Below are 27309 nucleotides of genomic sequence, written 5' to 3' on the forward strand. Positions count from 1 at the left end.
GTTTGGAAAAAAAAAAAAAAAAAAAGTCTATTTTGTAGTGGACACTCATTCAACAACAAACAAACTTCTATTCTTTCAATACAGGAAGCCAATACTGGTTTTATTCACTTTAAATATGGAATAATTCAATGAAAATTCAAACATAAGACAACATATGAGACAATCAGGCTAAGTTAATGGAAAATTTACCAAATTGTGTTACATAATAAAGTGGAACCTAAACAGCTATTTTTCATAGAATGTTTTGGGTTGGATAGGACCTTTAAGGTCATCTTGTCCAACATCTCCCTGCCATGGGCAGAGACACCTCCCACTAGATCAGATTGCTCAAAGGAACGTCCAACCTGACTTTGAACACTTCCAATAATGAAACACCCGCAGCTTCTCTGGGCAACCTGTTCCACCGTCTCACCACCCACTGTAAAATATTTCTTCCTTAAAGCTGATCTCAATCTTCTTTCAGTTTTAAAACCATTGCTCTATGCCACTTGACTACAGGTGCCTTCAGGTAACAGAATCTTAGCAACAGGATATTTGGAAGCTTTACTGTAAAACTAGCTATATACACTATTATCAGCTTTCATTTTTCTAGCTAGATTGTGTGAACTATTATTAGACTGAAAGCCCCAAAGAGTGTAATAAACAATTTGCTTTTTATCAAGTAGTCCAGGTTACCCTGATTCTATTTTGCAAAATAGTAGCAAACTCATTTTTTCCATTACTTTTGTAATTTGGCATAATGTGAACATTCAGACATTTAATTTTACTTTGACAATGCAAAAATTCACAAACTTTTTGTTTTATGCCCCACATTATCCCAGACAGGAGAAGGTTCAACACTGCATGAGCAAATCACACGACACAGACACAGTCAAATCACACGACAAATACGGTCACCACACGACAAAGCTAAAGGGATAATACACAGAGGGCTCAGGTGCATACGGTTACCTCACACACTAGGCACCAGACATAAAACTCAAACTAAGAAAAATGCTTACTCTATTCCCCACCCTGTGCCTCCAAAAATCACCCCCAAGGCCAGAATGGTCCCTGCAACTGCACCTATTAGCCTGTTAGTGGCCATGCTCACTGTGTGGAGGGAAAAGTGAAGATTTTTTAAGGAAATGATCACATCATATATGTCTGAAATGAAAACAAAATAATTCCTCAAAGGAATATTTTACTTTATAATCCATCATCTGATAAGCAATCCAAACCTCCAACTAAACTTTTATTTACCAAATACTGTAGCTTTAAAAATTCTGAAGTAAGCTTTATGTGATTTTATTTGAACTCCTGCAAACATTTCAGTGAAAAGATTCCCTGTAAACATAAGACTATTCCTTTTAGCTTGTGATTTTATTATTTACTTAAAAAAGGAACATCTTCAGCCTGCTGCTTAGGTAATTTTAGAACAGCCAAAATGTAAATAAATCACCAATAAGAAAACTTCCTGTTGATCACCAGATAGATACTGTACCCAGAGTATAACTAAGCAAATAAAAACTGTTTATTTGGAAACAGTTCAATTGCAGGGAAAAGAAAACAAAACAACTTTTAATTAAGCCCTTTACAAGTGTGTAATGTTTTCATTTTTTACTGCATTTATCAAACAGGACCCTATTTATCTATATCACCTAAAGACAGTAACACCTTTTAAAAGGAAAAACCTACCCTAGTAATGTACTTCAGGTAACAGCTCGGAACTTCAGTATGTTCAGAGACACTCTTAAATACACTGAGGCCTTATTTTTTATTTTTGAAGGAAGCTTTTTTTTTTTGAGGAAAGAAAAAAACAACTGCACTTCCTACATGTTATAGAAGATTAAAAGTTGGATAGATCCATTGTGTCGTAACAGACCATAAACAAGCATCTGAATTCTCTAATGGGAACTTTTTCAGGGCACAAAAACTTGATAATCTTCATCAAGAAGTCTCTTTTGAAACCTTCTCTTTTTTAAAAAAATTCATAAATATACACAAACACGCACACACACTTGAGACGTAAGTTTTATATTAAAAACAAACACAATTCCGCTAGTCAAAACAGAGGCCCAATTCTGCAGTGAAATTGCGAAGAAATAATGTAACGTGCATATGGAGCCCCACAGCCTTCAAAACTATTAGCCAGCATTGTAAAATAATTCAGTTTCTGCAGTAACCAAAAACTAACAGCAAGAACTCCTTGTCTTCTCCAGTTACCATCATGAATTGCTCTCCTGTGGGTCTGCTAGTACAGGTTGCTGAGTTTAGACTAATTCAAGAGTTATGCATTAATATAAACATAATTAACATAATTAAGGATGACCAATTTTTAAATCCTGAAGTACACTATGGAGGCAAAGGCAATTGACAGATGATGCAAAGGTCTGAAAAGTACAGTAGGAGCAGTAATCAATTATCAATTATAACAATGTAAAAACAAATAGCAATACTTTTTTGCTATACTTAATCTAATTGTAGTAAGAAAAATCTTAAACCTATTATGTGAAATTTCACATCTCTGTATAAAAGATATATACTTGTGTAAGTATAGAAACTCTCCCTAAATAATTATCTGCTGTCATGCTATTTAAGTACTAGGTTTCAGCACTAAACACTACGGTAAGTAGTTGAAATAGGACGAAATTAAACCCTGAATCATGTAACATGCAGGTGATACTGACTTAAGCAAATCTTTCTGTATCAAAGCTTCTCACAATACATGAACGTGATTCTAGTTTATTTACAAAATATTTTCCTTTCCCCTTATATCAAAGTATAAGAATTCAGTTTAATGCAAAGAATTAACTCATCGTCAAGGGATTGTTCTTGTCAGAAAGAGCTGGTGTCCCTGTCTAAACATGACATAAGGTGTGAAGTAGATGGAAGTGATGGGGATTTATTTTAAATGACAGATTTGTAAATTAATTGTGTAAGCAATACAAAAACTTCCAATAGATTCTTGTAAAAATGTTACTACTACAATATAAAATCTTTTTTTTTTTTTTTATCTTCAGTCTGAATCTGTCAAATATCTGATCTCTTGACACTCAAAACAAGAAGTGTATCTGCTAGTTTGGATCTACTCTTAATGATATATATGCTTATGTAAAGAAGAAAAATCCAGTGTTTTCTAATTTGTAAAAAAAATAAAAATAAAATACATTCTCAATGTGATACTGAAACATTTTCCAATTTTCTTTACATCTGGATATGGCCACATTTAAAGAACAAATAAAACAAAAATTGCTGTATTCCAATCATGTGAACATAACTAACCACTTAAAAACTTTCATGTATAAAGTGCAGTACTCATGATCAAAACTGTAAAAATCGAAGGTTTGATATCAGTACCATGGGTATGGCTACTCACTCTGTCTAGGCTTGATTTCATGGATTTTCTCTGCCCTGGTTTTGAGAGTCAGATTATATTCATTCTAGCTTGTTCCTTAGATTACTGGTCATATCAGATGTCACTTTGTGATGCTGGATTTAGTTTAGATGCGATGTTCTCGCAGCTGAATCTGCTACACTTTTCTCAAAAACAAAACAACAACAAAAAAAAAAAAAACGAATATTCTGTTTCTGAATGTTTACAGAAGTACAGAAGGTTACTTCTGTATTCTTTTGACATCTCCCAGAGGAATCCTCTATTAGCACACCAAAAGAGATTATAGTGGCTGTCAGTGTACAGGCTCCTAAATTCACTTCCAGGTGATTCAACATCAATAAATTACTGCAACAACATACACAAAAATAACTCATCTTTTGAGATTCTTTAAGCCACCTTGTAACAAAAACATACTCTTCCTTTTTTCAGTGGAATCCACTGAAAACTGGAGTGTAAGCTATACAACTGTACCTAGCAGAAATACATACAGATACTCTTCATTTAAGATTTTCTTCCCAGAATATTTCAGCACTGATACATGAATTTTCATAAAGGTATTTCCATTCTGAAGTCATTCAAGTTAGTTTGAATTACAAGAATCTAACTAAGATAAATACACTTTCTGCGCTGCCTTTCATATAGACGTTTTTACAGATGAGGGAATTAATTCTTACCTATAGGATTTGGAAGTAAGCAATTAAAAATTTGTTAGCAGTGTTCCGAAGTTTGGAAAGTTTTATGGGAAATGGAATGACAAGTATCTTACATAGACAGCTAAATAATTAACTATGGTGGGGGTTATAAATCCAGGAAGTACCTGCAAAGATTCCCTATAATATAAATCTGGGCTGTTCTAGAGAACTTCCTTCACAGCAGGAACCTGTTGCAAGATGATCTCTTTGACACTTCTTGGGAAACAACTACTGGAACCATTCTGCTAAGGGGCAAAGGAATGTGGCACACGTGACAGAAGTGGAGCCATTCTGGAGGGACACACCAAAATCCTGTCTTCCTTTCACAGAATATCCTGGGCTAGAATGGACCCACAAGGATCATTGAGTCCAACTCCCTTGAAGCCCTGGTACTTTAAAGTGTAATGAATCGCACTGTGACCTCTAAGGACTACATTTTAAAGCTTCTTTCCATCAGCTTTATAGAATGGACAGAATGCTCTAGAACTGGGATTTAGCTGAAGTCTTCTCCCTCCCCCCTCCCCACCCCCACCCCCCCAGTTTCTCATTTGTTTATTGGCAACTTTATCTGTAAATGCATACATGATTCTGAATAAATACAGTCTGATGTTGGATAATGTCCTGGTAACAGGGAAGACTTAAAAACCTTAGACATCACAATCCAAAGATGTTGTTTGGAAGAGAAGTCAGTGAGAATCTCAAGTGCTTTTCTTCCTCTCTGAAAAATTTTGACAAATTTTTGACAGTAACTCATCTTCGTATTTTTACTTCATATACATATGAAGTAGGTTGAAATACCTACTATACAGGTAAGCAATAATGGTCATAAAAATAATGTAAATCCATATGAATCTTATTCCCATTAAAATCTGATGCTAAGGAACCAAAGCTATTTTCAACCACGGATATTTTGACTTTTCCCTTTTTTATGTGACAACTCTCTGAATTACCTGAGAATAGCTATGGGAACTGGAAATCTCTAGTAAAACATAAATGCTCAAATAAATAAAAAGTAAGAGTTACATTTAGTCAGCTTCCAATCATAACTATTGAAAAAACTGAGAGTAGGTGACAATGGAAAAATCAGAAAATATGTACTATTACCTATTGAAATCTTCCCAAAATTTAAAATTAGAAAATTAAAAGTTTAATCAATTCTCAAAGCAGAAAAACCTACATCATCTACATGAAGCAGAATTTTACTGTCTGTCTCTAAATAGGACTGCACAGTATTTTTCTCTTACTATATGCTAATTCTACTAGCACATATCGACTGAAAAAATATCATAAATATTTGAAAGAACATTACAACTGAAATCACACAAACCCTTGGGTCCTTCATCCTTCTTGTTACCAGTATCCCTGACAGGATCGTCAATACTGCAGTCTGTCCCAGCCCAAGAGAAATTACAAATGCAAGTGGCTTCATTACTACATACCTGGAAAAGAAAATAAATAGAAACAGCTGCTTTAAACCTGTATTTTCTTAAATTTATTCAAAGTAAATAGGTAGGTAGTTCACACAGTAAAAATTCATCCACTTATAGCAACAGCACTGAATGTTCAGAAAGAGTACAAAATATCAGTAGCCTGGAAGTTTGCTGTAGCCCTCTAAATACACTCAGATGCTAGGAAAAGCAGAAAAGTTCCTAGTGGTTCCATCATCACTTGCACTACACAGCTGCATAGGATGTGAGAGAGAACAGAAATTCTCATCCACCAAGAAACTATCCAGGCTCATTATCTCTTCACCAACAAACTGTGTAGACTTTTGGCCTGGATGTTCAGAAGGAATATAAACATTTCCATTTAAAAATGTAAGAGCCAGTCATGCTTTACAACCTTTCACTTACAGTTTGTTCTCATGGAGAAAAAACTGTAAGATTTTCAGTGCTTTTGTCCTCGTTTTTCTCTAAGCAGAAACGAGGGCTGTTTCTGTTCTAAGAATAGTTCTAAGTCTACATGTAGTTGAATGACCTCTAAAGAGGATGTACTCACTAAAATTGGCAGTATATTTGTCACAGATATAGGAAAATCTATCCAACCAGGAAAACCTACAATATCACATCAATAGCACAAGTTAGTATCTATAAACTTTTCGCACAAAAAAGAATATGGAATGTCTTGCTAAAAGTTACTAAAGAAAAAGCTTGACATGAGAAAAAGACACAAAACAAAGAATGAAGTTTTGATTGTGAGATTTGAAGGGAAGTCAATCATTAGGCATCAGCTGATAACACGTTTTGGATGCTGGAACAAACCCAAAGACTAATTAACCTACACACTAATAATTGGAAGAAGCACGTGTTTTTCAATTTTTTATCTCACTCTGCTTCTGGAAGTATTCACTAAAGGAACTTATCTAGAAAGATGATGATAAATGCATCTTATGACAGGTTTGATCAGCTGAAGTATTCTTTTAAAATTACCCAAAGCAAAACAGAAAATGTAGCATAATTCCCTCACCATTCATGCCACTGTTCAAAACGTACCAAGATTATATCTCTAAATCTCTTCTAGACCCTCTATTATCTGTTTTAAAAAAAGTTCTTGTTAACTTTGAACCCAGCTAACATTTCTTTGAAGGGTTCAAATTCACGTCTGATCTTCAGTTCCACATTAGCAAGAAAAAAAACACCTTAATATATAAAGTCCAGCCCCTTAGGAACATACATGCCCACTGAATCCTACAGCTTTTAACAATATTACCATTAAGACATAGAACAGTGAATATGTTCTTCAAAACATCAACATCTTAGACAAATGGACTTATGGGTATAATAACAGAATATAATGTACCTGAATATAAAATGATACAATTTGTGTGCGTTCAAGAAGAACATATCTTTGTTGAGGTCCAACATTTTACAATGTTAGTAACTTAAGTCATCAGGTGTAATTCCATGAACAGAGGGCCAACTTAATAAAGGTATAATGCATTACAGAAGTCTTTACAATAACTAGTGTCAAACTTTCTTGATAGTAGCAAAAACAACACTTTGGATATAATTGCAGAAGTAATTCGACAACTTCACTTTCTAAAATTTTATCTTTGCTTCACAGAATGTTAGTGCTCCCTAGAATCTAACATTTGCTTTTTAGATCAGCAGGCCTCAGGAACACTTTCAAGTAGAGAACCGCACAGGGTACATTAAGATCAGATGTAACAGAGATAGCTAGAGAAGCATAGCTGCTAACTCCAAGCACAGGCTCACCCCATGACCGGAACAGACTTTTCCATTAGAACCAATGGGACAGCTGCTTATGTTCAAGGACTGAATTGGCAGGCACTTTTTGTCCAGACACATCATGTGAGGACCGCATGGAGCTCCATCCTCCACATAACCTAAATCTGTATCATCATCTAAAAGAACATGAGCACCGCTAGGAGAAATAAGTTTAAAGATAATATTAGTATTATGACTGCAGTCTTTTGAAAATATTAAACATGTCAGTCTAGGTAATAAAAGTTTCATACCTTTCTCACGTCCATACATACACAAACACAACAAAATTATCAAGTCTTTCTCTCCATCCACAGGATTGACAAAGTGTTTCAGTTGTCAGACTAAAAAGAGGTCTAGATAATGACCTAAATCTTTGTAAATGCTGCAGATTGCTATTACTAGAAAATATTTAATAACTTCCCAGGTGATGACATTTAAATAAAAACATCAGTGGAATAATAGAAGAGTTCAGAAACATTGTTCACTCAGGTTCTAACTATATAACAGAATATTCTTAGTGTGACAGTAATGTTTCCAATGTCTTTAAATACAAATCCAATACTGTGCACAGCAAAATAAAATCCGTTTACCTGACCCTTAACTGAACTGTAACTTAACATCCAGCCACAACTCTTCACAGATCTCTCCCTCTGAACTTTCACTTTCTCTATAAGCACTTATTTCTCTGAAGATATTATGTTTAACTCATGGGTCTTTGGTAATTACAGGTCTATTTTTTCCAGAAAAATATAATGCTGAGCTTTAAATTCTGACTGTGAAGTACTGCTAATAGAGTTGAGACAGAATAATGAGGAGGGCAACCCACATTTCACCCTCTTTAAATGTGGAATATTTTCTTTTAATCAGAAGAAACAATGCTGAGAACAGTAATTTTGCTGTAAGGTATCAATTACTTTTAAATCATGTATTTTTACATTTATTCTTATGTCCATTCATTTAGGTTTGACAGAGCAAAATTATCTTTTACCTGCAGTCCACTATTCGTCCTTGATGATAAAATGAATTTGGGATAATTTCTCCTTGAACTTGACCGACTCGTGGAACTTTAGTAAGATTAGTGCAGAGCAAAAAGCCACAGAAAACATCACTGTAATATGAAAGCAAAAATCATGAAGTTTACTGAAATAGTATGAAATAAAGTTACAAAACAGAAAGACCAGCAATGCTGCTGCTGATCACATTAAGTAACATAGGACAGTAAATCACGCGATAGACTTTCAGAGTATAAGTGTAGAAATAAAATGCTATTTGGTGTAAATGACAAGAGGCAGAAACCAGTAGTTATGCATTCTAATGTACCAGTGCACAGTATTTACATAATGTTCATATGAACAAATTTCATCTGTGCTCTAAATACAATACAATGAAAAGGAGGCGAATTGTATACGGCTTTGTCCTGTCAGACTACATTACATTTTCCTACATCTAACAGCTTGGACATCATACGTTAATGTGAAGTTTAAATTTTTCATTGCATTTTATTTCCCTTGCAGGACTGCAGACAATCAATAAGATGATGGTGTGCATGAATTTTAGGAAAGAATCTACTTTATTTGCTGTTATTTTACATGTGCATTCTTCAACGGAAGGGTCTCTGCTTAAAGCTTCATCACTTTCTATAATTGCCCAGAGACATACAAACAGCTGGATGAGTGCTAGAAACTGTATTTGTTAAAACTGCAAAGATTTTAAAAAGCTCTTCAGTTAGACCATCATCTTTCTACTGACAAAAAAAAAAAAAAAAAAAAAAGCTTTTACGCAAATTAGGGTTTTGGTATGCATATCAGAACACCACCATTCTTCATATATACAAAAATCCATTTAACCACTTCCTCCCTTACCTGAAATATTAATTTTCCGATCTGAAATTAATCACGTAACCCAAAAGAAAAAATAACACCATGTAACTAACATCAGTCAAATAAGGAACACACTGTTTAGCCAGTACAATTTTTAATGTGTATTCCAAAAAAAAAAAAAAAAAAAATCTAAAAAATTACAGAAGAGTTAGTAAATCAGGAGAAGGTTAAGCCTACCCATTAGAAATTATTGACTTGAAAAGGAAATTTAATCAAATATTCATCTAGCAATGTGCACATACAAATAAAATCAGCCATTTCCTATATAGCTTGTTCAAATGTCTAATGCTCCTCTCTGGTCAAAATAAAGGTTGGAACATACTTGAAAGAGCATAACCTAGTAACAGTCTTAGAGCCACTCAAGCAAGAACACACTGTTAATTTGCAGCCTAATTTATCCCCACCAATTCTAAGGCATTTGTATATTACACATAAACCTGTGACTTTTTGTTGCCTTGTACCCCATGCTGTCTGAGAGCACAAAAATTACACACTATTATCCTTAAAACCTAGAATTCTTTAGAAATATATTGCTGAGTCACCTGTGGACTTTTCAGAAACAGACATGGAACTTTCTCAAGCTGCAAACCTTGTGAGGTGAATATTCAGAATAATGCTAAACAAACTGCTGATGCATTGATGAACAAGCAGAAATATTAAACCAATAGTTTTAAAAATTAAAAATTTAAAAATTAAACCAATATATTATAAAATACCAATTGTCTCTACTTAAACCACACTTACTGTTTGCTACACTGAATCCATCGGTCTCCATCCTTTCCACAGTTTCCTTTTTTTGTGCCTTCTGTATTAAGCTTCTCATAACAAAATTTGTCAGATCCTGAGGACTCTGTTGATGAAGAAAGGAAAAGGATTGTACTTTTTAATAGTGACACAAGTGCTTTGAAAACTTGCATAATATTCTATTGCAGTTGGATCATTATTATTTTTAACACAAAATCTAACCATTTGTATATACAGAGATAGCACTTTCCACAGTGAGAACCTACACAGACAGAACTGCAATACCTACAGATGCTTTTTTCTAAATAACCCCCTATATTCAAAATCTGCTCTGAACTTTTATAAAAGTAACTGTGTTGTTTTCTCCATTTGAATTTAACTCTATTTGTTATTTGGTTCACCTCATAACATCTACACATAGCATTAATCTGTTTGTTCTCACTGCATTTATTCCTGATCTGTTTTTCAGGAGATCAAAAATTATATCTATGACATACAACAACACCTGATAATCAACTCTAAGTGTTGGTTTTTTTTCAGTTTGTTTTAGGAGTTCACACACAAATCAAGGTTGAACAGTCAGAGTGTGATTTCTACTGCTTCTTAGGAGTGAAAATCTGAACTAACAGATTTAAAACCACAATTATTTGCGAACACACTTTTTTTTTTCTTCTGAAAATCACTGAAAAAAGCACCACAGTTATATAGAGGATGATAAAGTAAAAACAAATAAATGTTATACAATAAATCCCTCACCTCTCAGGCTCCCCCCCCCCAAAAAAAAAAAAAAAAAAAAAAAAGAAAGAAAAAACTCAAGTCTCAAGTAGGCATAAGCAGCAGTAGCAGTTATGGTTAGACAAAACTCAAGAAAACATTAAGTGCTAGAGTACAGGACATCCTGATAGGTCTGCTCTGCTGAACTGTCTCAAAGTCATTAAACTGAGTAGTTATCCCCTCTCAGCTGCAAGCAAACTCCATCACAAGTACAATTCTATTTTACTCAATCAGGTTTACATCTATGTTTAAATTTGTAATATGGATAATTAAATACATACTAATGTATGAATTTTCCTGAATATAGGATGATTCAACAAAGAGGGTAGGAGCAGCTTTAGCATGAACCAGTGCTGGGATAAGGGAATTGACAACTACCATTAAAAGCAAAGCAGCAACACCAACAACGAACAACCTAACAACCAAAACCATGTTTGAAACTATAGAACAAAATAAATCCTGAAACCCATTTTTTTCCCTGGTAATAGTAACTCAAATTTGCTAATCTCACCTAACTCCACCAGAGTCCAGCATTTGCTACCCTGTCTATGTCTGCAACCACATCAGGTCAGAACAATCTCACTGTCCCCACTCCCAAACAAGCATGCAACCTGACTTTCTGTTTGGCAATCAAGTCACAGTTTCACACTGTTGTCTACTGAGCAGAAACCTTTTAACTTACAGTGGGAAGAACAAAAAAGTAAAACACTAAAAATATAAAACAAAGGCAAGAATGAAGTAGAAATAAAATACATTTAAGGTAGTAGAAGTCAACCTACTAGATCCCCAGATATATTTGCACTGATTATCTCTTGTCTTGCATTCACCGTTGTAGCAACGGCCCTAAACAGAACACAATGTTAGTAATGAGAACTGACCACTGTTTCCTTTCATTCCCCTCCCCTGACAAAAGTCTCATTTTGATTCTTCATCCACATCTTGGAGTGTATAATAGTTTTCATGAATTTGGGTAGATGGACCACACATTTGGGCTTGGATTCTCAAAGTCAGTTGGTGTCTAATATGCATTGAAATTTCAGCAGCTGCTTCATATCTCTCATTTACATAGCTGTAAAGAACACGGATTATAATTTCATATCTACATGCAAAAATGTAAAGATACCAAGCAGATTTTACTCAAACTACAAATCATTACTATTCACAGAGTGCATTCAGCACAAATGACACTAATGTCCAAAAGACAATATCTATGCAGAAATACAGAAGACGGGATCTTTACAAAAATGAAAACTTGTATTGGGTCAAACTGTATTAATTGATGTGCAGAGATCTGAGAACATTACATACCTGATTAGAATCACAGGCATATCCATCCTGTTTATGAAGATTTGGTGGACACTGAAAAGGAGTACATTTTTTTTTAAATCGTGTTACTGCAATCCATCAAAAGGATCACATATGGAATATTCCTGGTTTTAAGTGACAATTGCAAAACATACAAAGGAGGTAGATAACATAATTACTGGAGGAATCTTTATAGCTATTTATAAAAATGAAAAAATTAACATCTTCAGCCATAAAATACAAGCTTTGATTCTAACTTTCTGCATATTCCCAATGGAAATTAAGGAGGTGAAGCAAAATAAAAAGCAAAACAGGTGTGCTCAGTAACAGGATATTTCCTAACAAACACTGTGTCTGTGTTTGTTCTCATACGCAACACTGCCACTACATTCTCAGTCCCACTAAGAACGTGAGAGAACAGTTAGCTGTAGCCTACCACTCTGTTGATTACAGAGCCATATTGTATTATGATCATGTTAATTGTCATGTTCTCTTGGCATTGCAAAAATTCTTGATATGAACAATTCATTAGCCCCAGAAGTCTCAGATAATTAAAGCTAGGAGTACAGCAGCATCAGTGCTTTTCTTCAACAAAAAAGGGACTGGTGAAGATTTGGAAAGGGCATGGTGCTGCAATGTACATCATAGCCAATACTTTCTGGGCAGCCATTCCAGATAAAAAAAGCCTCTTTCCTCCACTGAGAAGTCTCCACCTACAGAATGAAAGATTTACAATAAAATCTCACCAATAGCTACTATCTGTAAGTGTAAATGTCTCGGATGACAATATTCAAAGAGGTTACTGTTAATTTATTGTAATCTACAATACATCCAATGCCCAAAGAGAACTATGAGATCTTATTTCTTCAAAGTTAAGAACCTGATACAGTAGGCTGCAGCAGAGTTATAAAGTTCTCATATAATCTCAGCGATAAATACTCAGTATTGAAAAGGAACATGTATGACCTAACAAGTCAAAACTACTGTGAAAATGGAAGATGTGCTGAATGTTAACTATTTAAAAGAATTCAAATTAACCTTTTGTCTGCTCTTTATTCCTGTACTTTTGAGAATTATAGAAGTATTTTCAAGAGAAATGTGTACAATTTATAAAATAATCACATGTGCACTCTTAAAACCATAGCATTTTATTCCCAATTTGTTGTAATTGTCTGTATTTTCTATATCTGCATTTTAAACTTTTATTTCATGAAATCTTACTGTTATTAACTTTGAACCCATTCACATCTGCATTATATTCTTAGTAATTAAACTATAGACAAAGCAGAGAGTACAGGAGGATTTCTGACACAAATGTTATACAGATATAAAAAATAAAACGAATGAGTTTTAAAAACCAACCCCCAAAAGTGTCATATTCTGAGACCACTAGATTTTGTTTGCTTGCTTATATTAGTTTGTATTGTTATATCTAAGAAATTTTGTTAGAATAATAATAAACTCTTCCCTTCCCCGAGTACAGTTATTTGAGGGCACATGACAGAACTGATTGTCAGTCTGGGTTTTCCTCTTAAATTGGTGTGAAGCGAGTGCAAGCAAATAGCAATAGTTTGGGCAGAGAGAGCTGCCTACATACCTGGCCAGAATCTCCAGTGCAGAATTCTGCAATATCACATTCATTCACTGCATATCTACAGTCATAGCCTCGTGGAAAAAACTAGAAAATGAAGAATATAGTAAGATTATGTAACAGCAAAGGTTCCTGTTTGGAATTACTCTTCATTTTAATGCTTTTTAAACACTACACTCACATATATTTGTTCTTTTTTTTGCTTGTCTAACCACAAAACAACACAACCTCAACAGCTATTTCAAAGCATTGAAAAAATGTTCCAGTTTCTTAATCTTTTAAAGGCTAAAATGAAGTATGTAATACTTCCAAAATATATATATATATATTTTGTAATCTATGATAGATAAATAAAAATAAATGTCATTTTTACATGAACACGAATCTAATGCAACTATTATTCCCTTTATATTTGGTGCAGTAACCACTGGAATATTGTCTGGAATAATAGTCTCAGCCTATATTTGAGCTGTTTCTCTTCATTGTCCATAAATTACACTTGCAACTTTAACAAGTGCATGACTTCCACAGACAACTGAGAAGAACAATAGATACAATGCAAGAACACTCACAAGACATGATGTATTACAGCAGGGTCCATCACTACAATGAGCTCCATTAGAAAGAGAGCACTTCTTACAACAGTCTGAATAGCATTCCTGAAGAAAACAGTAAGTGATCTTTTTAATTTCCCATTTTAAATATTTTTCCCAATCTTTCCAACCAACTATAATGTACCAGCAGACAAAAGATTCACTTTAGCGCTAATGACTTGAAATTATCAGCTGAAAATATCCTTTACAATGCTCAAATTGTAAAGTAAGAGGAAAATGGTGACATACGTGCTATAGTAATAAGTAGATTCACACTTTCCAAAGCCTCTACACAGGTGGGGAATAGCCTGTACCAATGCATACTGCGTAGTCAAATTGTGTTAAATGCAGAAAAACAATTAAGAAAACTAATTATATTTGTAACTATAGTTAATTATTAGAACTAGCTCTCAAGGCTACAGGACAGATTTTTGGAAAAAAAAAAAAAAAAAAAAAGTTCCATAAATATTTCTACATTAGAGAATAAAACAAAAGCTTACTCGTTGTCTGAACAAAGACACATATTTCCAGAACACTGATGAGGAACCTAACGCTCCAGACACACTACCCAGGCAAAGGAAAGGGGTAAACATTTCTACAGCGCAATGCAAAATATGCTAGAAAACAGTAACTCCTTTTCATTAAAATGACAGGAAGACTGTTCTGAGTATAGACTTTACTTTTGCACTCATTCTCACTGGAAAAAAATATTTTAACAGTCCTTTAATTAATTTGTTCCATAGCAAAAGGCAAAACAGATTAATTTCCATAACCCTTCCTCCTCTCTTACCGATCATATAAATTATCTTAATGTATTTTGTGAGGCAGACTTGCAGAATAGGATATAAGAACTCTTTACTTGCCATTCGGAAACCACAATCACATTCTTCTCCTGCTTCCACGTATCCATTTCCACACTCAGTAGTTTCAAAGAGCTGAAAGCAAAAGAGCACCCCCGAGCCCCCGGCCCCAAAAGTAAGAATAAAAATAGTATCAAATGACTTTTCTATCATACATAGCCCATCTCTGCAATGCTACAGACACACTCTCACACAGAGAATATATCCCTTACTACAGTGATAGGGCATGCTGCATGGCTTTCAAGTGCAGCTAGTCAGAATCATGCAGACATGAAATACATGAAATGTAATACAGCTAAACCACCTGTCTGCTAGCCCCCTTTAAGAGAATATTCACCCCCCAAAAAATAAATAAACTGAGACAGTAAAATAGATCACAAAGTGGTAACTTCATTCTAATTTCATGGACTTGCATAATTTGACAATTCCTTTAAGAAAACAGTAATATGATCTCTAGGATCTACTCAGGCACCCATACTTGCTCCTGCAATTACCTTCCATCTATTCCAGTGTAATGTGTTCATGCGTGAAAATAATAACACTAAGAAATACTATTAAAACTACCTGGTCTACTGTGTGTATAACTAAGTTGGAATAACACAGATAAATATAAAACGTGCTAAGCAGATACTCCCAGGACCAGATATATACAATATAGATATATTCTGTAGTTCAGGATGAAAATTAAATGAGAAAAACAATACATTCCCCAATTAATAACCAGGAAATAAACTCTTGAGTAATTCACAAATTACACCATGTTTTCTGATACTGGCAAAAAAAGAAAATCTACGAATAATTCTAAGTATAATATTTTTTAAAAGGTAAACCAAAACTATTGTCGACCTCTAAGCCTAGCATTGGACTAAAATCTCAAGTCTCTTTGTATTATTTTTGGTTCTGCTGTTCAAAGGGACAGTTAAGACATTGTACACTAAACCACCATGGGAGTCAGTATTTTTTATTTACATTTTCTTACATTACAATCTTTAACTAGTTTATTCTTATTGCATTTTTTTTGGTCATATGTCCATTTTACATCTTTCCACTCACTCCCTATTCTCTCTCTCTCAGAACACTCACTGCTAGTAACAACCTGATACTTTCTGCTGGTAAGGTCTGATTGGTAAATTCTATTATAATCAAGTCAGGCAGAGAAGAGCTTAATCGTATAAGATTGCTTTAAAACTCCTAAAAAAAAAAAAAAAAAAAAGGAAAAAAAAGAAAGAAAATAAAAAGAGGAACAATATTACCTCATTAAAAAGAAAGAAAATATTTTCTTTTTCTTGCATAAACTGCATAGATAATCAACAGCACCTGTAATTTTGGGTGCTGGATGCAAAACTAAACTGAAACAATAACCACATGTACTTTTCTTTAGTAGCAATGTCAACATGATTGAGAAAACTATTTTTTCGTTCTCTCTATAAGCCATTGTTATTTCTATGCTTCTGTGGAAACTTCAACATCTGATATTCTGAACCTGAAATTTAGTTCTCTATCAAACAGACCTGGTTATTTGACCTGCAGCTGGTAAGATAATGCAAAGGGGTCAATCAGAGAATTTCAAGAACAAAAGCAAACAAACTTCCTGTGGCATTACACAAACACCATCAAATGTTCCTATGTGTCACAGACTCAAATTAAGCTCAAATTAAAAATGACATCATGGTGACTGCTTAACACAACTACATTTTAATTATCTCAAAATTAAGTATGCTATTTTCCACCTCACTTACCTACCTCCAAATAATAAGACTCAAAATGATGTATGATTTTTTTCCCTAAAGACCTTTAATTTTGAAGTTGTGAAACACTAACACAGATAACATATAAAGATAATTCAACCATTCTCCTGGGATCACTTTCATTGAAGTAAACTGCATTTTTATTTTGTCTGCAATTTCACAATTACTTCCCATTACCTTATCATCATCCTATTTTAATCACAAAAATGAAATTTTTTCTTTCTCCCCACTTACTCTTTTCTGTAACAATTCTCCCACTCTTATTCTACAAGCAAAAACTGCTACCCTAGGAAAAGATTCAAAACACTCTAAGAAGCACATTTTTTTTTTGTTAATTGTACAAGGTAATGGTCCCCAAAGGATACAGCACAGCAAACAGAACAGTCTGGTAGTCCATGCAGTATTAAATTCTACAAGGACAGCAAGTTTGACATTGTCATTAAATAGAGTATTAATACTTCAGATTGATCTTACATTGCAAAAAATGCCACATGGAGTATTTTTACACTACTTAGTTGCTTTAGAGGGATGTCATGTTCATATCGCCTTAGGAAGAAAGAAAAAAAAATGACCTTGATTTTTTTTGTAGAAAAAAAAGGAATGTGGATGGTACGAGGAAATTGTTATAAATTATGGACTTTGTTAGCTGTATACCTGAAATAAAATGAAATTAACTTCAACAATACTGCTACTCTCTATATGATGTAAAATCTGTTGATATGCCAATTACCACATTAGGAATTAAATTCCTTTTAACAACGTCAAGCAAAGATCCCAAGAATAGAGTAGATGTGCTATACAAACTCAATTCTGGATTTATTTTGCACTACTTTCAGATTAATAGGTAGAACATTTATTCTAAAATGGGATGCATCTAGCTACGCAAATCAACTGCAAGATTTGTCATTATTTGAGCATGAAGAATTAATGGAAAACAAGTTGCATGATTCCTCAAGACTATTTTTAAATGTTATGGATGAACATTCAGCTAATTACAAGTAACCTCAGAAAATACCCACACAGATATTTTGACAAATCTGAAACCAGATGGGTGTTAGTGGAACAATTACATTCTCATTATAACGTGTTGGTAGTCACCACCCCTGCTAAACATTTATTACCTTTGTTGGCCTGTTGAAAAGACAAGCACCTCCCCCACGAAGTAAAAATTCTTTGTATTCTGCAATGCTGCACTTGGAGAATTTCCTGGAATGATAAACCCTAAAATAGCAAAGAATTAGCTGAGTAAATGCATCAACAGTTACTGGAAGAGGGCAGAGGGGTCATAACATTTTTTACACTGTAAATCCCTGTTTCTTACAGCCACTGTGTATTGTCAGTTCAGATTTATATTTCAAACAACAAAATCAGAATGAAAGAAAAAGATTTTTAGAATTGTTTGCATTTTTGTATCTTTGTTATATAGATCTATGGTCTATCTATGGATACCATGGTCTTCAAATCTTCTTAATAATATGAAACCACATTATCATAAAAAGCTGCTATGCACCCTCTTGATTGTATGCATAATCCAATTGCTTTATGGTTTCTTTCGCTGCAACTTCAGTTTAAATAATGGATTACATTCCTGATCCCTGTTTTCATGCCAGGGTTTTAAAACTGTTCAAGTCATCTGATCCTGTTAATAAGGTTGATTTTTTAAAGCAAAAAGAATTCATAGCCATTTGTAGCTGCACAGGGTCGGAATAAATAAAAACAACAAACATTTCCCAAATCTCATCTCAGACTTTGGCCCTGAGAAAATGCCCAGGAAAGCATCCAGAACAGCAGCGTACTACTATTGACAGAATATTTTTCCATCTTTCAACAATTTTCTGCGCAAGGACTTGCTTGGGAAGCCTTGTTTAATCTTATTTAAAAATCTTCATTGTATTTTCTCCCTCATTTACTATGCTGATTATGATGGCTTCTCTCCTATCTCCTGTTCTCCATCTCTTTCCCATCCTGATGAAAACAGATTTTATTAGTCATTTCTTATATAGAAAACATCAAATAATTTTAATAGCCATGTTTTGACATCTGGGAATCAGAACTATTCACATTGAAAGATGGGGGATAACAGTGCTGTAAGGATGTTCTCCATTCCTTTCCCAAATGTTATTGGAAAAGGGTGCTTTGCTTGACTGCTATTGAGCTGACATTTCCCCAATGAATTATTGTGTTAAAATAAAAGGTATTCTGGTACTGATGGATTTAAGTTAAAGGCTTTACACTGCAGCTAATTATTTACCCATTTCACTTTTATTATTTAATATTTTAAGTGTAATATTTTACATTATGCTTCTTTTTCAGCTTCTGGGTGACTATAATCTGCTTCTAGCAATTTTTTACTGTTACTTTATCTGCAGAAGAGGTTTGTTCCACAACATCTTCTACTGACATTTCCATCTGAGACAGCTACTTTGCTGAGTTCACCATGAGAATGAAGCTAGTATCTATTCTGATCTATGCCTTACTTCGTATTACAGAAACAAACATTATGTAATTCTCTGCTGCATTCATAAGGTAGCTGGCAAACACAAGCTCACAGGAAAGCCGCACAGTAATTCTACTGCAGAATCAAATTCCAGATAACGTATATGAACAAACTAAGCTCCTTCTGTCTTATTTATAACTAAATTTCTCCAGGATTTTTGCAGCGGGAAAGAATTCTGCAGGAAGGGACCTCAGGACTCAAAAACCTGTTTCAGAAGTTCTCCTTTTCTGCCAAATTGCTTACAATACAAAGAAAGAATACAATATAAAGAAAAGAATCTTTGGCAGTGCGTAGAGTGCAATGAAACTTGGTCTTGTCCTATATAGATATGCTTCCCCCTCAGACTTTAACAACTGTATAGTTAAGGATTGAGAGCACTTGCTGAAAACATTCAGCTTTCTACTTTTATTCACTTGAACAGAAGAGAGATCTGCTCATTCAAAATTAGAATTTTGAAGGAAATGGAAAAAAATAAAATTATGAAGAAAATAGGAATATCACTTATCAAAACTGTATTGCGATGCTTTTCAACTGTATGGAAAAAGTATGGGTTTATTTAATTGAAAATTCACATTCTTTACTCTTGAATCGTTTTAAGTGTAACAAACCATTTCAGAATAACTCTCCTATGAACTCCAGAATCTAAGATTTATGAGTATCTTCCTAAAATGGCAATAACAAAGAAAAATAGAAAAGACAAAACCAATTATCCTAATGATTGGGCTACTAGATTTTCATTTATTGGTAATAAAACACATGCACATAGTCCAGTACATAAATATTTATGTCATAATGTAAACTATGAACTTATTCCAGAGCCCTCAGTTACTGATAGTTAGGACTTACCCTGTTTCCTCCATGATGCAACCACCCCAGGATTCAGTGCAGTCACACTCTTCTCAGACAAGACCAACATACAACAGAAAAGGAAAACAGTTATAAATACGCTTACAATGAAGTACTCGCTATAATAATGGACCTTGACTAATTATACAAAGATTAGCTGATCGAATTGCTGTACAGCCCTAAAAAACAGCCCACTTGAAAAACTGTTAATATACTTACAAGGAATGTGGTCATTTCACATTCCTATATGTGCACATTCTTGACTCAACACTAAGTTTCAGGCAGTATAAAAAGCTAAAAATAGCTGGCAACATTCTTCCCTACATGCTCTCAAAACAGGCAGCACAAGGCTCTGTGTAGTATACAATCCTGGTGATTAAAAATGTTGCCACTTCCTCCAACCTAAAATGCGTACAGAACACCACGAAGGAAAATTGTTACAGGACAGTCCATATATTTTTTTTTCCCTCTTTGTCATATAGGTATTAATAGCAACTAACAATATGTGGATCAGCCAAACCAAAATTCATTATAAAAAGTAGTTAAGTGAAAGTGGATTTACAGTTTACTTACAGCTATAGCATGTAAGTCAACAGTGACAAAATTCATAAAATAAAACCAAAAGATCAATATATTATGGTTGGTAAACCAGAAGTTATAGACTACCCATAAAAATCATCTACCAAAGAAGGAACGTCTTAAAGATTAACGTTCTGCATTCTGGTTACTGCACTAAATCTAAACTTTTCCTCGACAGAAAATACAATTATTTCTATGGCTATTTCTCCTCTATCCAGGTCTCTCATTAATCTTCCTCTATAAAGCGTATCCAAATAAGGAAACTAAGCTAGCATTTTAAAAATGTTTATACCCTACAGACAAAAGAAATATTGATTTCCATGTTAGATAAACACTGCTTTATCTAACCAGAAAACAACAATGTAGAAAACAAAATATTTTAGCTATTTCCAAGTTTACGCAGTTTAAAAGTGATGCTTTACAAAACAATACTCCCTTCACATTGCTTCCTAATTCGCAGATCTCCGAAGTGATTCCAAAACAAAGTTGCTACTATCATTCACAGTTTTACAGAAAAAAAAAAAAAAAACAAAGAGATAATGTAGCCAAATTGCTTACAAGATACAAGTGAGAAGGGGGAAAAAAAAAGTTTCTTTACTCCCCAGACAGGCTTTACCATGTCAATCTAATCCAGCTGTGAAGCAGCCAGATACCAAGTTGAGCAACTTCTTTATAAATAACGTGTTTTTCCAAAAAAAAAAAAAAAAAAAAAGTAACAGTTCTGTAGGAATTGTAGATTACATTATGATAGGTAAGGAATTCTGAGTTAAACTAATGTTGTTTTTACATTACACCTTTGAATGTTGGTTATGAATCTAACCTAAATCAGGACATTGCTGAGGTCATTGCAAAATGAGTGGCTCTCACTTTGGTTAAACTGAAACGTTTTCAGTTATATTTCCAAAAATAGAATGTCTTGTTCTATGGTTAAAAGTTTGGTGTTCATTTCAAATATTACAAAGGACGAGTATTTATAGATTTAGCTAAGGAGGACAAAAGGTGACTCCATGTACATACTCGGTTTCCTGGCAGCTGGCTCCCACTGTATTCCAAGGTTCTGAGCAAGACTTTGTGCTAATTCCTGTGCCATGGCCAATGGAAGGCCATACTGTGTATGAAGAGGCAAGCAATTTAAAAAGAAAAAAAGAAAAAAAAAGGGTAAGAGCATAAACTATTGTAATTAATATTATCCCAACTCATCCTGGTTTACCACATACCTACTACATCACAAAGTAATTATGTCCAGCCAATCACAATTCTGTGTGCATATAAAGAAAATAAACACAACTAAGTCTCTAATGGAAAAATCTTCCTCTTATTCTGAGGAAATCCCTGTCCAGTGGTCAACCTACAGAAAGGAGTCTGTTTCTTACTGTATAGGTAATACAGTTTTTGTGTAATATGATTAACCCACATCAAAATGAGATTTTCATATTAGATTTAACACTACTCTGAGGATAAAAATATTATTAAGAAAAAAAAAAATCAATACTAGCTTTAATGATTTTAGCTTTTAAGCTAAAATAAATTAGTAATGGCTACATGCCATCAGCACCTCAGAAGATCAACCCTCTTATAGTGAGAAAATCCCAAAGGAGTTTCAGTGCTGTATTCAAATTCTTTAGTCTGAGATTTTTGGTCTATACTTGACAAATATGTAAAAAACAGTTTATGATACTCATGAGAGTATAATGCAGACAGAAGAAATTAATCTTAAAAAGAAAAGTATAGCAAGCAGTACTTTAGTGATAATACAAGATTGCCTGTGAGATGTCTTAACTTTTCAATAAATAAATTATCTTTAAAGCTCTGAATACTGTAACATATGAATTCTGTAGTTATAAAGTAGTTTCTATTTTACTTCATTTTAGTGGTGGTGAAAGTTTACCTCATTCACTCCTACTCCTCTGGTGACAGAGCAAACCCCTCCAAAGTAACTTAAGCTGCTCCTTTTGTAATGAAATGTCACATTCCTTATGAACAAATAAAAATAAAGTGAAAATAACTAAGATTGGACACCAAGAACTTAATGAAAGATTAAACTTTCACACACATTACATGCACATTAATCCTCATCTAACATCAAAAGCTATTGTTTACAGAGTAAACTCATTAAAAGAGTTAATACAACCGAAGTATTGTTTATCCTGTAAAGTCAGTATTAGTCCCAACCCATAAACAAGCCAACCAGAAATAAGCCAACCACATTCCTAAGAAAATTCAGTAACAACATTTTCTTTAAAAAGATAACAATGAATATATTCCAACTTATCATCTGTCAAGAAGGAATTCTGTACTAAAATGTATAAGATAAACAAGAAAAGGAATAAATTTGACAATCTATCAGCATGTACTCATAAGGTAGAATCTTATCAGATACTCTGAGATATCTTTAGGAAAATCAGGTCCAGCCTTGGCCTATTATCCTTTCCAGACTTGATTTTATTTTGAACACTCTCCTCTTTCATTCCAAACAGCAACTATGATTTCATCTTCTTTGGAACCTCATCCTGCAGCACCACTAACTTTTATTTAACTTCTTCTAGTCATTTTTTTCAGAGATTATTTTATAAAATAACATAATAGCAATTTTAGAATTCAGTTACTCAAGTGAAGAAATTCAGGCAAGATTCCTGTAGCAGTCTTCACTCACTTATCATTGTTAGAAACAGAAATATACTTTATTTAAAAAAGAATCCTGCCTCACAGTCATGTAACACTTAGCGAGTTGGTACATCTATTCAGCAAGGGAGACAACCCATGCAAAAAATAATTAAAGAGCACATCATCAGTGCTTTGCATATCATATAAGAAGCAAAATTGGCATTGTGTTGCAATGCCTGTGTTAAGACAGTGCAGCTATGGCAGAGGCTCTAGGAAATTCTTCATCCCCTATCTGTATCTTCTGTTGCAGAAGTAGAATGATAGGATCTCATACAAAATATTTGTCATTCCATCCTCCATAGCATAGGTAGGAGAAGGCTCAAAATCTTTATGCTACACAGGAGAACTCACTTCTTCCTCCTCTTTGATTACAATGCTGTGAATTAAAGTATACTGTTACTCAAGGTTGATGATGTGTCTAATGATTCAAGTGGAATTTCCCTCAAAATGCTGTATCTCACATGACAGAAAAAAATCACTTTACCTCTAAAGGAGGAGACCTTCCATTAATAAATGTCACTGCAGCTACACATAAGAACAAATACAGTAACTGGAATGCTCTTGTGGCAACACATAATACTGTCAGCTCTGCCCTCTCCTGCTCTTTACTGGAAAAGCAGTACATTATAGATGAGTAGCAAAACTAAGTGTCCTTAAGGGCGCATCAGGAGACATTACCAATATGTGACACTGTCTCCAGGTTGCAAAAACATTAACATTTTATTTTGCATATATATAATCAACAAAACCATAGTAGATTCTATACGTATTAAAAATAGACTAACACATTAAAAAATAGATTGAACCTGCTGAGGAAGACATGTATTGATGTAATGACTACCAAGCAAAAAAGTAAGCAATATGACACAGGTAGACAAAACCAGTATATACAGAAAAGTATATAAAACTGTAACAGTCTCAGTCATTGTATAATAGTACATACGAGAGGAGGTGCACAGCATCAGCATGTTGTTTGATGTAGTGTTGTCGATATTTGGAGAAATCGTGAAGCATCTGCAGTGGGTCAGGGTGAATATTAATACGATCTCTGTCTGTCCAAGTTTCCACAGCAACAAGGACCACCCTGGTGTTCAGCTGTTCCTTGTATATCTGAGGGCAGAGACAGGACAGGCACAGGAGTAGAACACTGGGTCAAACATGCACAGTCAGCCAGTAAGAGTAAAGCGGAAGGACAAGAGGGATAAATCAGGAGGGAAACATGGGAAAACAGTTAGCTGGTAATGCCTTGGATTTCCTAAAAGTTAATAATCCAATCAACCTAAAACCTTTTTTTATATTAAAAAATAAATAAATAAAATAAAAATAAAATAAACGAGCAAACAAAAAAACTTGCTGCTCCTTTTTTTTTTTTTTTTTTTTTGAGTTATTCCATTTTCTTTATAATTCTCTTTATAACTCTCACGTCAAATGATTTCACTATTCATTTTTGCATAAAACCTGTATAAAAATCAATAAAGTAGAAATGGAAACGTGCACAGGATAATCTCAAAGAAAAAGAAAAGATTTCAAAAAACAAAGGAAAACCAAAGCCAACTCTTCAAGTCAAGATTAAGTAACTTCTCAGTTTTCTCCAATAGATGCAAAAATTAAGACACACAAAGCTTGATTTTCATTTATATTATGATCACTTTATGCCACTTAAGCAACGTGAGAATTAAGAATATTAGATTTTACATTGATTTTAATGTCACTGTAGCAGGAGGCAAGTAAATGACAACCAGGCCCTAACAATTACAATCAGGCCCTAACAATTACAAGTCAGCTTTAAAATAACATTTTTAGCTTTGTGCGTGGTATTTGCTACTGAAATAAAACTGCTGCTCACTTTAGGATCAGGACATAAGATGCCAAATTTTATTAATTAAGGTTACTGCAAATCTACGAGAGATAGATTCTTTACCTATAATAGACAGCCTACCAATCTGAAGTATTTCATGGGACATGAAGAACATTTACTGGCCAAATATGCTCAGTTATGATTTGAAAAGCTTTTCATAATTAATCCATTAGCTGCTTAATCTATAAAAATATTCAAAAGTTACTTGGTCATTTCCATAAGGCACCACATTTAAAATGTTTTAATTATATTTTTTTCCAAATCATACCTACACTACACAATGTGAATTGCAAATATCCTCCTGCAGTTATGATAGACATTTATACTGAATAAATTAACACTGGCTTGCATCCTACTGTTTTGTGTCAAGGCAGCTTTATCCTTATTAAAAAAAAAAAAAGTCAGTGCATAATATTCAGCTTAGAAGAAAAGGCAATAAACAGTAAAATGGGAGAACAACCAGACAAGCTCAGTTTTGTCCAAGAACTTTTAAGGAAAAAGAATACGAATATGCTTCAGTGTGAGGGAGGCAGTCTAAGAACATACCCACAGAAGTGGTTAACTACTTGAAAGAAATCAATGAAATTAAAACTCAGAAATTATATATGGCTGGATCAATAAAGCCTTTACTTATGTTTGCTGAGATGAAAACTATACTTCCTGAAGTGAACAGGAAGGAAAGGATGGCATAGAGAGCAGAGAAACTGAAAGTCCCTGAAAGCCGGTATCCTTTCTCCCATAATATTCAGTAAGAAATACAGCTACCTCCTTATGAACATAAGGGAATAATAAGGCAGAAATCCCTGCTCCTTTTCATGCTCCATTTAAAGAAAAGGCCCCTAGGACATCATTTTGCAAAATCTCTATGACTAGACTGAATTCTACACTGGAAAGAAGCTGAATATTTCTGTAAATATACACACGGCAAATAAAAATGGAAAAACAGAAGGAATAATCAGAGAAAGGAAAAATAGTTAAATAGTTGTTTAAATGCAGTAGAAATACAAAGAAATAATGATCAGATAAGAAGATGAACCTACCGCCTTTTGAAATGTGCAATATGAATTGTAGCAATATTCTTTCTATTATTTATATTTAGTATTTTCAGATGGTTACATAAAACTTGCCTAGTTCCCACTTCCAGTATTTTCTGTATTCACCTAAATTTTCAATACATGTAATACTTCTTATGTAAGGCATTAAATACAAATACTTTATTGCTTCCTCCAAGCAAAACAAACTATTGACAATATTTTGCTTTGAATCTTATCACACAGTTCTATTGGTATTGATAACGTTACATGCAATGGGGACTTTGAGTCAGAATTTGGTTAGTCTGCATTCATCACTACCAGAGAATCCATCCTGCTTTCCCCTACTGACACAGCTCTGAAAAGAGACAAGGTCAAATTTTTCCAACAAATCTTACCTGTAGTTTGTGTGCTTCACAAATAGGAGTATGGTATCTGTATTGGTGGTACCCATTTATGATGCACTACAATGGGATTTTAGTTTTAAGCTATATAGATTTATAAAAGAGAATTTTTATTTACACCTTCTATTTTTCTCTCAATAGATATGTGTATCCTTTCTGAATTCCACCTGCAGCTTCAACTACTTTAGGTTAGTTTTATTTCATGAATCTAAACTTGATTGCATCTCATTCTTATGCACTGGATAATGCTGAAAGCTCATTCAAGTTTGAAATCCACCCTGCCAAAGGTAGACTCTGGAAGGTGCAAGCTTTGAGAAAAATGCCAAGGAAAAAATGTTGGTTTCTTACACATTCACCCCAGGCTACTTTTTTGCAGAGAAGCTGGAAATGAGTTTTAAAATGCAATTTTTATAGCCGCTCATTTTCTTTTTATCTGGTATCTGCTAATGTTAATTTTTTAAATACAGAACTAAACTAATGAAATTAGTGATACCATTTTCCAAAGACAAATTGATACTTACAGCATCTACAAGGTTTACCACAGATTTTGCAAAATTGTTTGTGTATGCATTTGAAGAGCGATGCTTTTTGAACTAAAAGGAGAAGAAAAAGTAGAACACAGTGAGAACTTAAATATTTA

At 33.9% G+C, this 27309-nt stretch overlaps 1 protein-coding gene across 1 annotated transcript in view; it reads right to left on the bottom strand.

Annotated features, from left to right (window-relative positions):
* The window catches only part of ADAM23 (ADAM metallopeptidase domain 23), a 71703-nt gene that overhangs the window by 11070 nt on the left and 33324 nt on the right, over nucleotides 1-27309 (bottom strand). The window contains exons 10-24 of the mRNA XM_032190002.1: nucleotides 27191-27262; nucleotides 24320-24486; nucleotides 22601-22685; nucleotides 21730-21820; nucleotides 20134-20182; nucleotides 17912-18011; nucleotides 15046-15117; nucleotides 14162-14248; nucleotides 13596-13676; nucleotides 12002-12052; nucleotides 11473-11536; nucleotides 9920-10025; nucleotides 8284-8403; nucleotides 7284-7452; nucleotides 5396-5507 (exon numbers count right to left, since the gene is read on the bottom strand). Of these exons, the coding sequence (XP_032045893.1) occupies nucleotides 5396-5507; nucleotides 7284-7452; nucleotides 8284-8403; nucleotides 9920-10025; nucleotides 11473-11536; nucleotides 12002-12052; nucleotides 13596-13676; nucleotides 14162-14248; nucleotides 15046-15117; nucleotides 17912-18011; nucleotides 20134-20182; nucleotides 21730-21820; nucleotides 22601-22685; nucleotides 24320-24486; nucleotides 27191-27262 (1426 nt within the window). The remainder of the gene's footprint in view (nucleotides 1-5395; nucleotides 5508-7283; nucleotides 7453-8283; nucleotides 8404-9919; nucleotides 10026-11472; nucleotides 11537-12001; nucleotides 12053-13595; nucleotides 13677-14161; nucleotides 14249-15045; nucleotides 15118-17911; nucleotides 18012-20133; nucleotides 20183-21729; nucleotides 21821-22600; nucleotides 22686-24319; nucleotides 24487-27190; nucleotides 27263-27309) is intronic.

This window comes from Aythya fuligula, chromosome 6, assembly GCF_009819795.1.
Source record: "Aythya fuligula isolate bAytFul2 chromosome 6, bAytFul2.pri, whole genome shotgun sequence".
NCBI classification, from domain to species: domain Eukaryota; kingdom Metazoa; phylum Chordata; class Aves; order Anseriformes; family Anatidae; genus Aythya; species Aythya fuligula.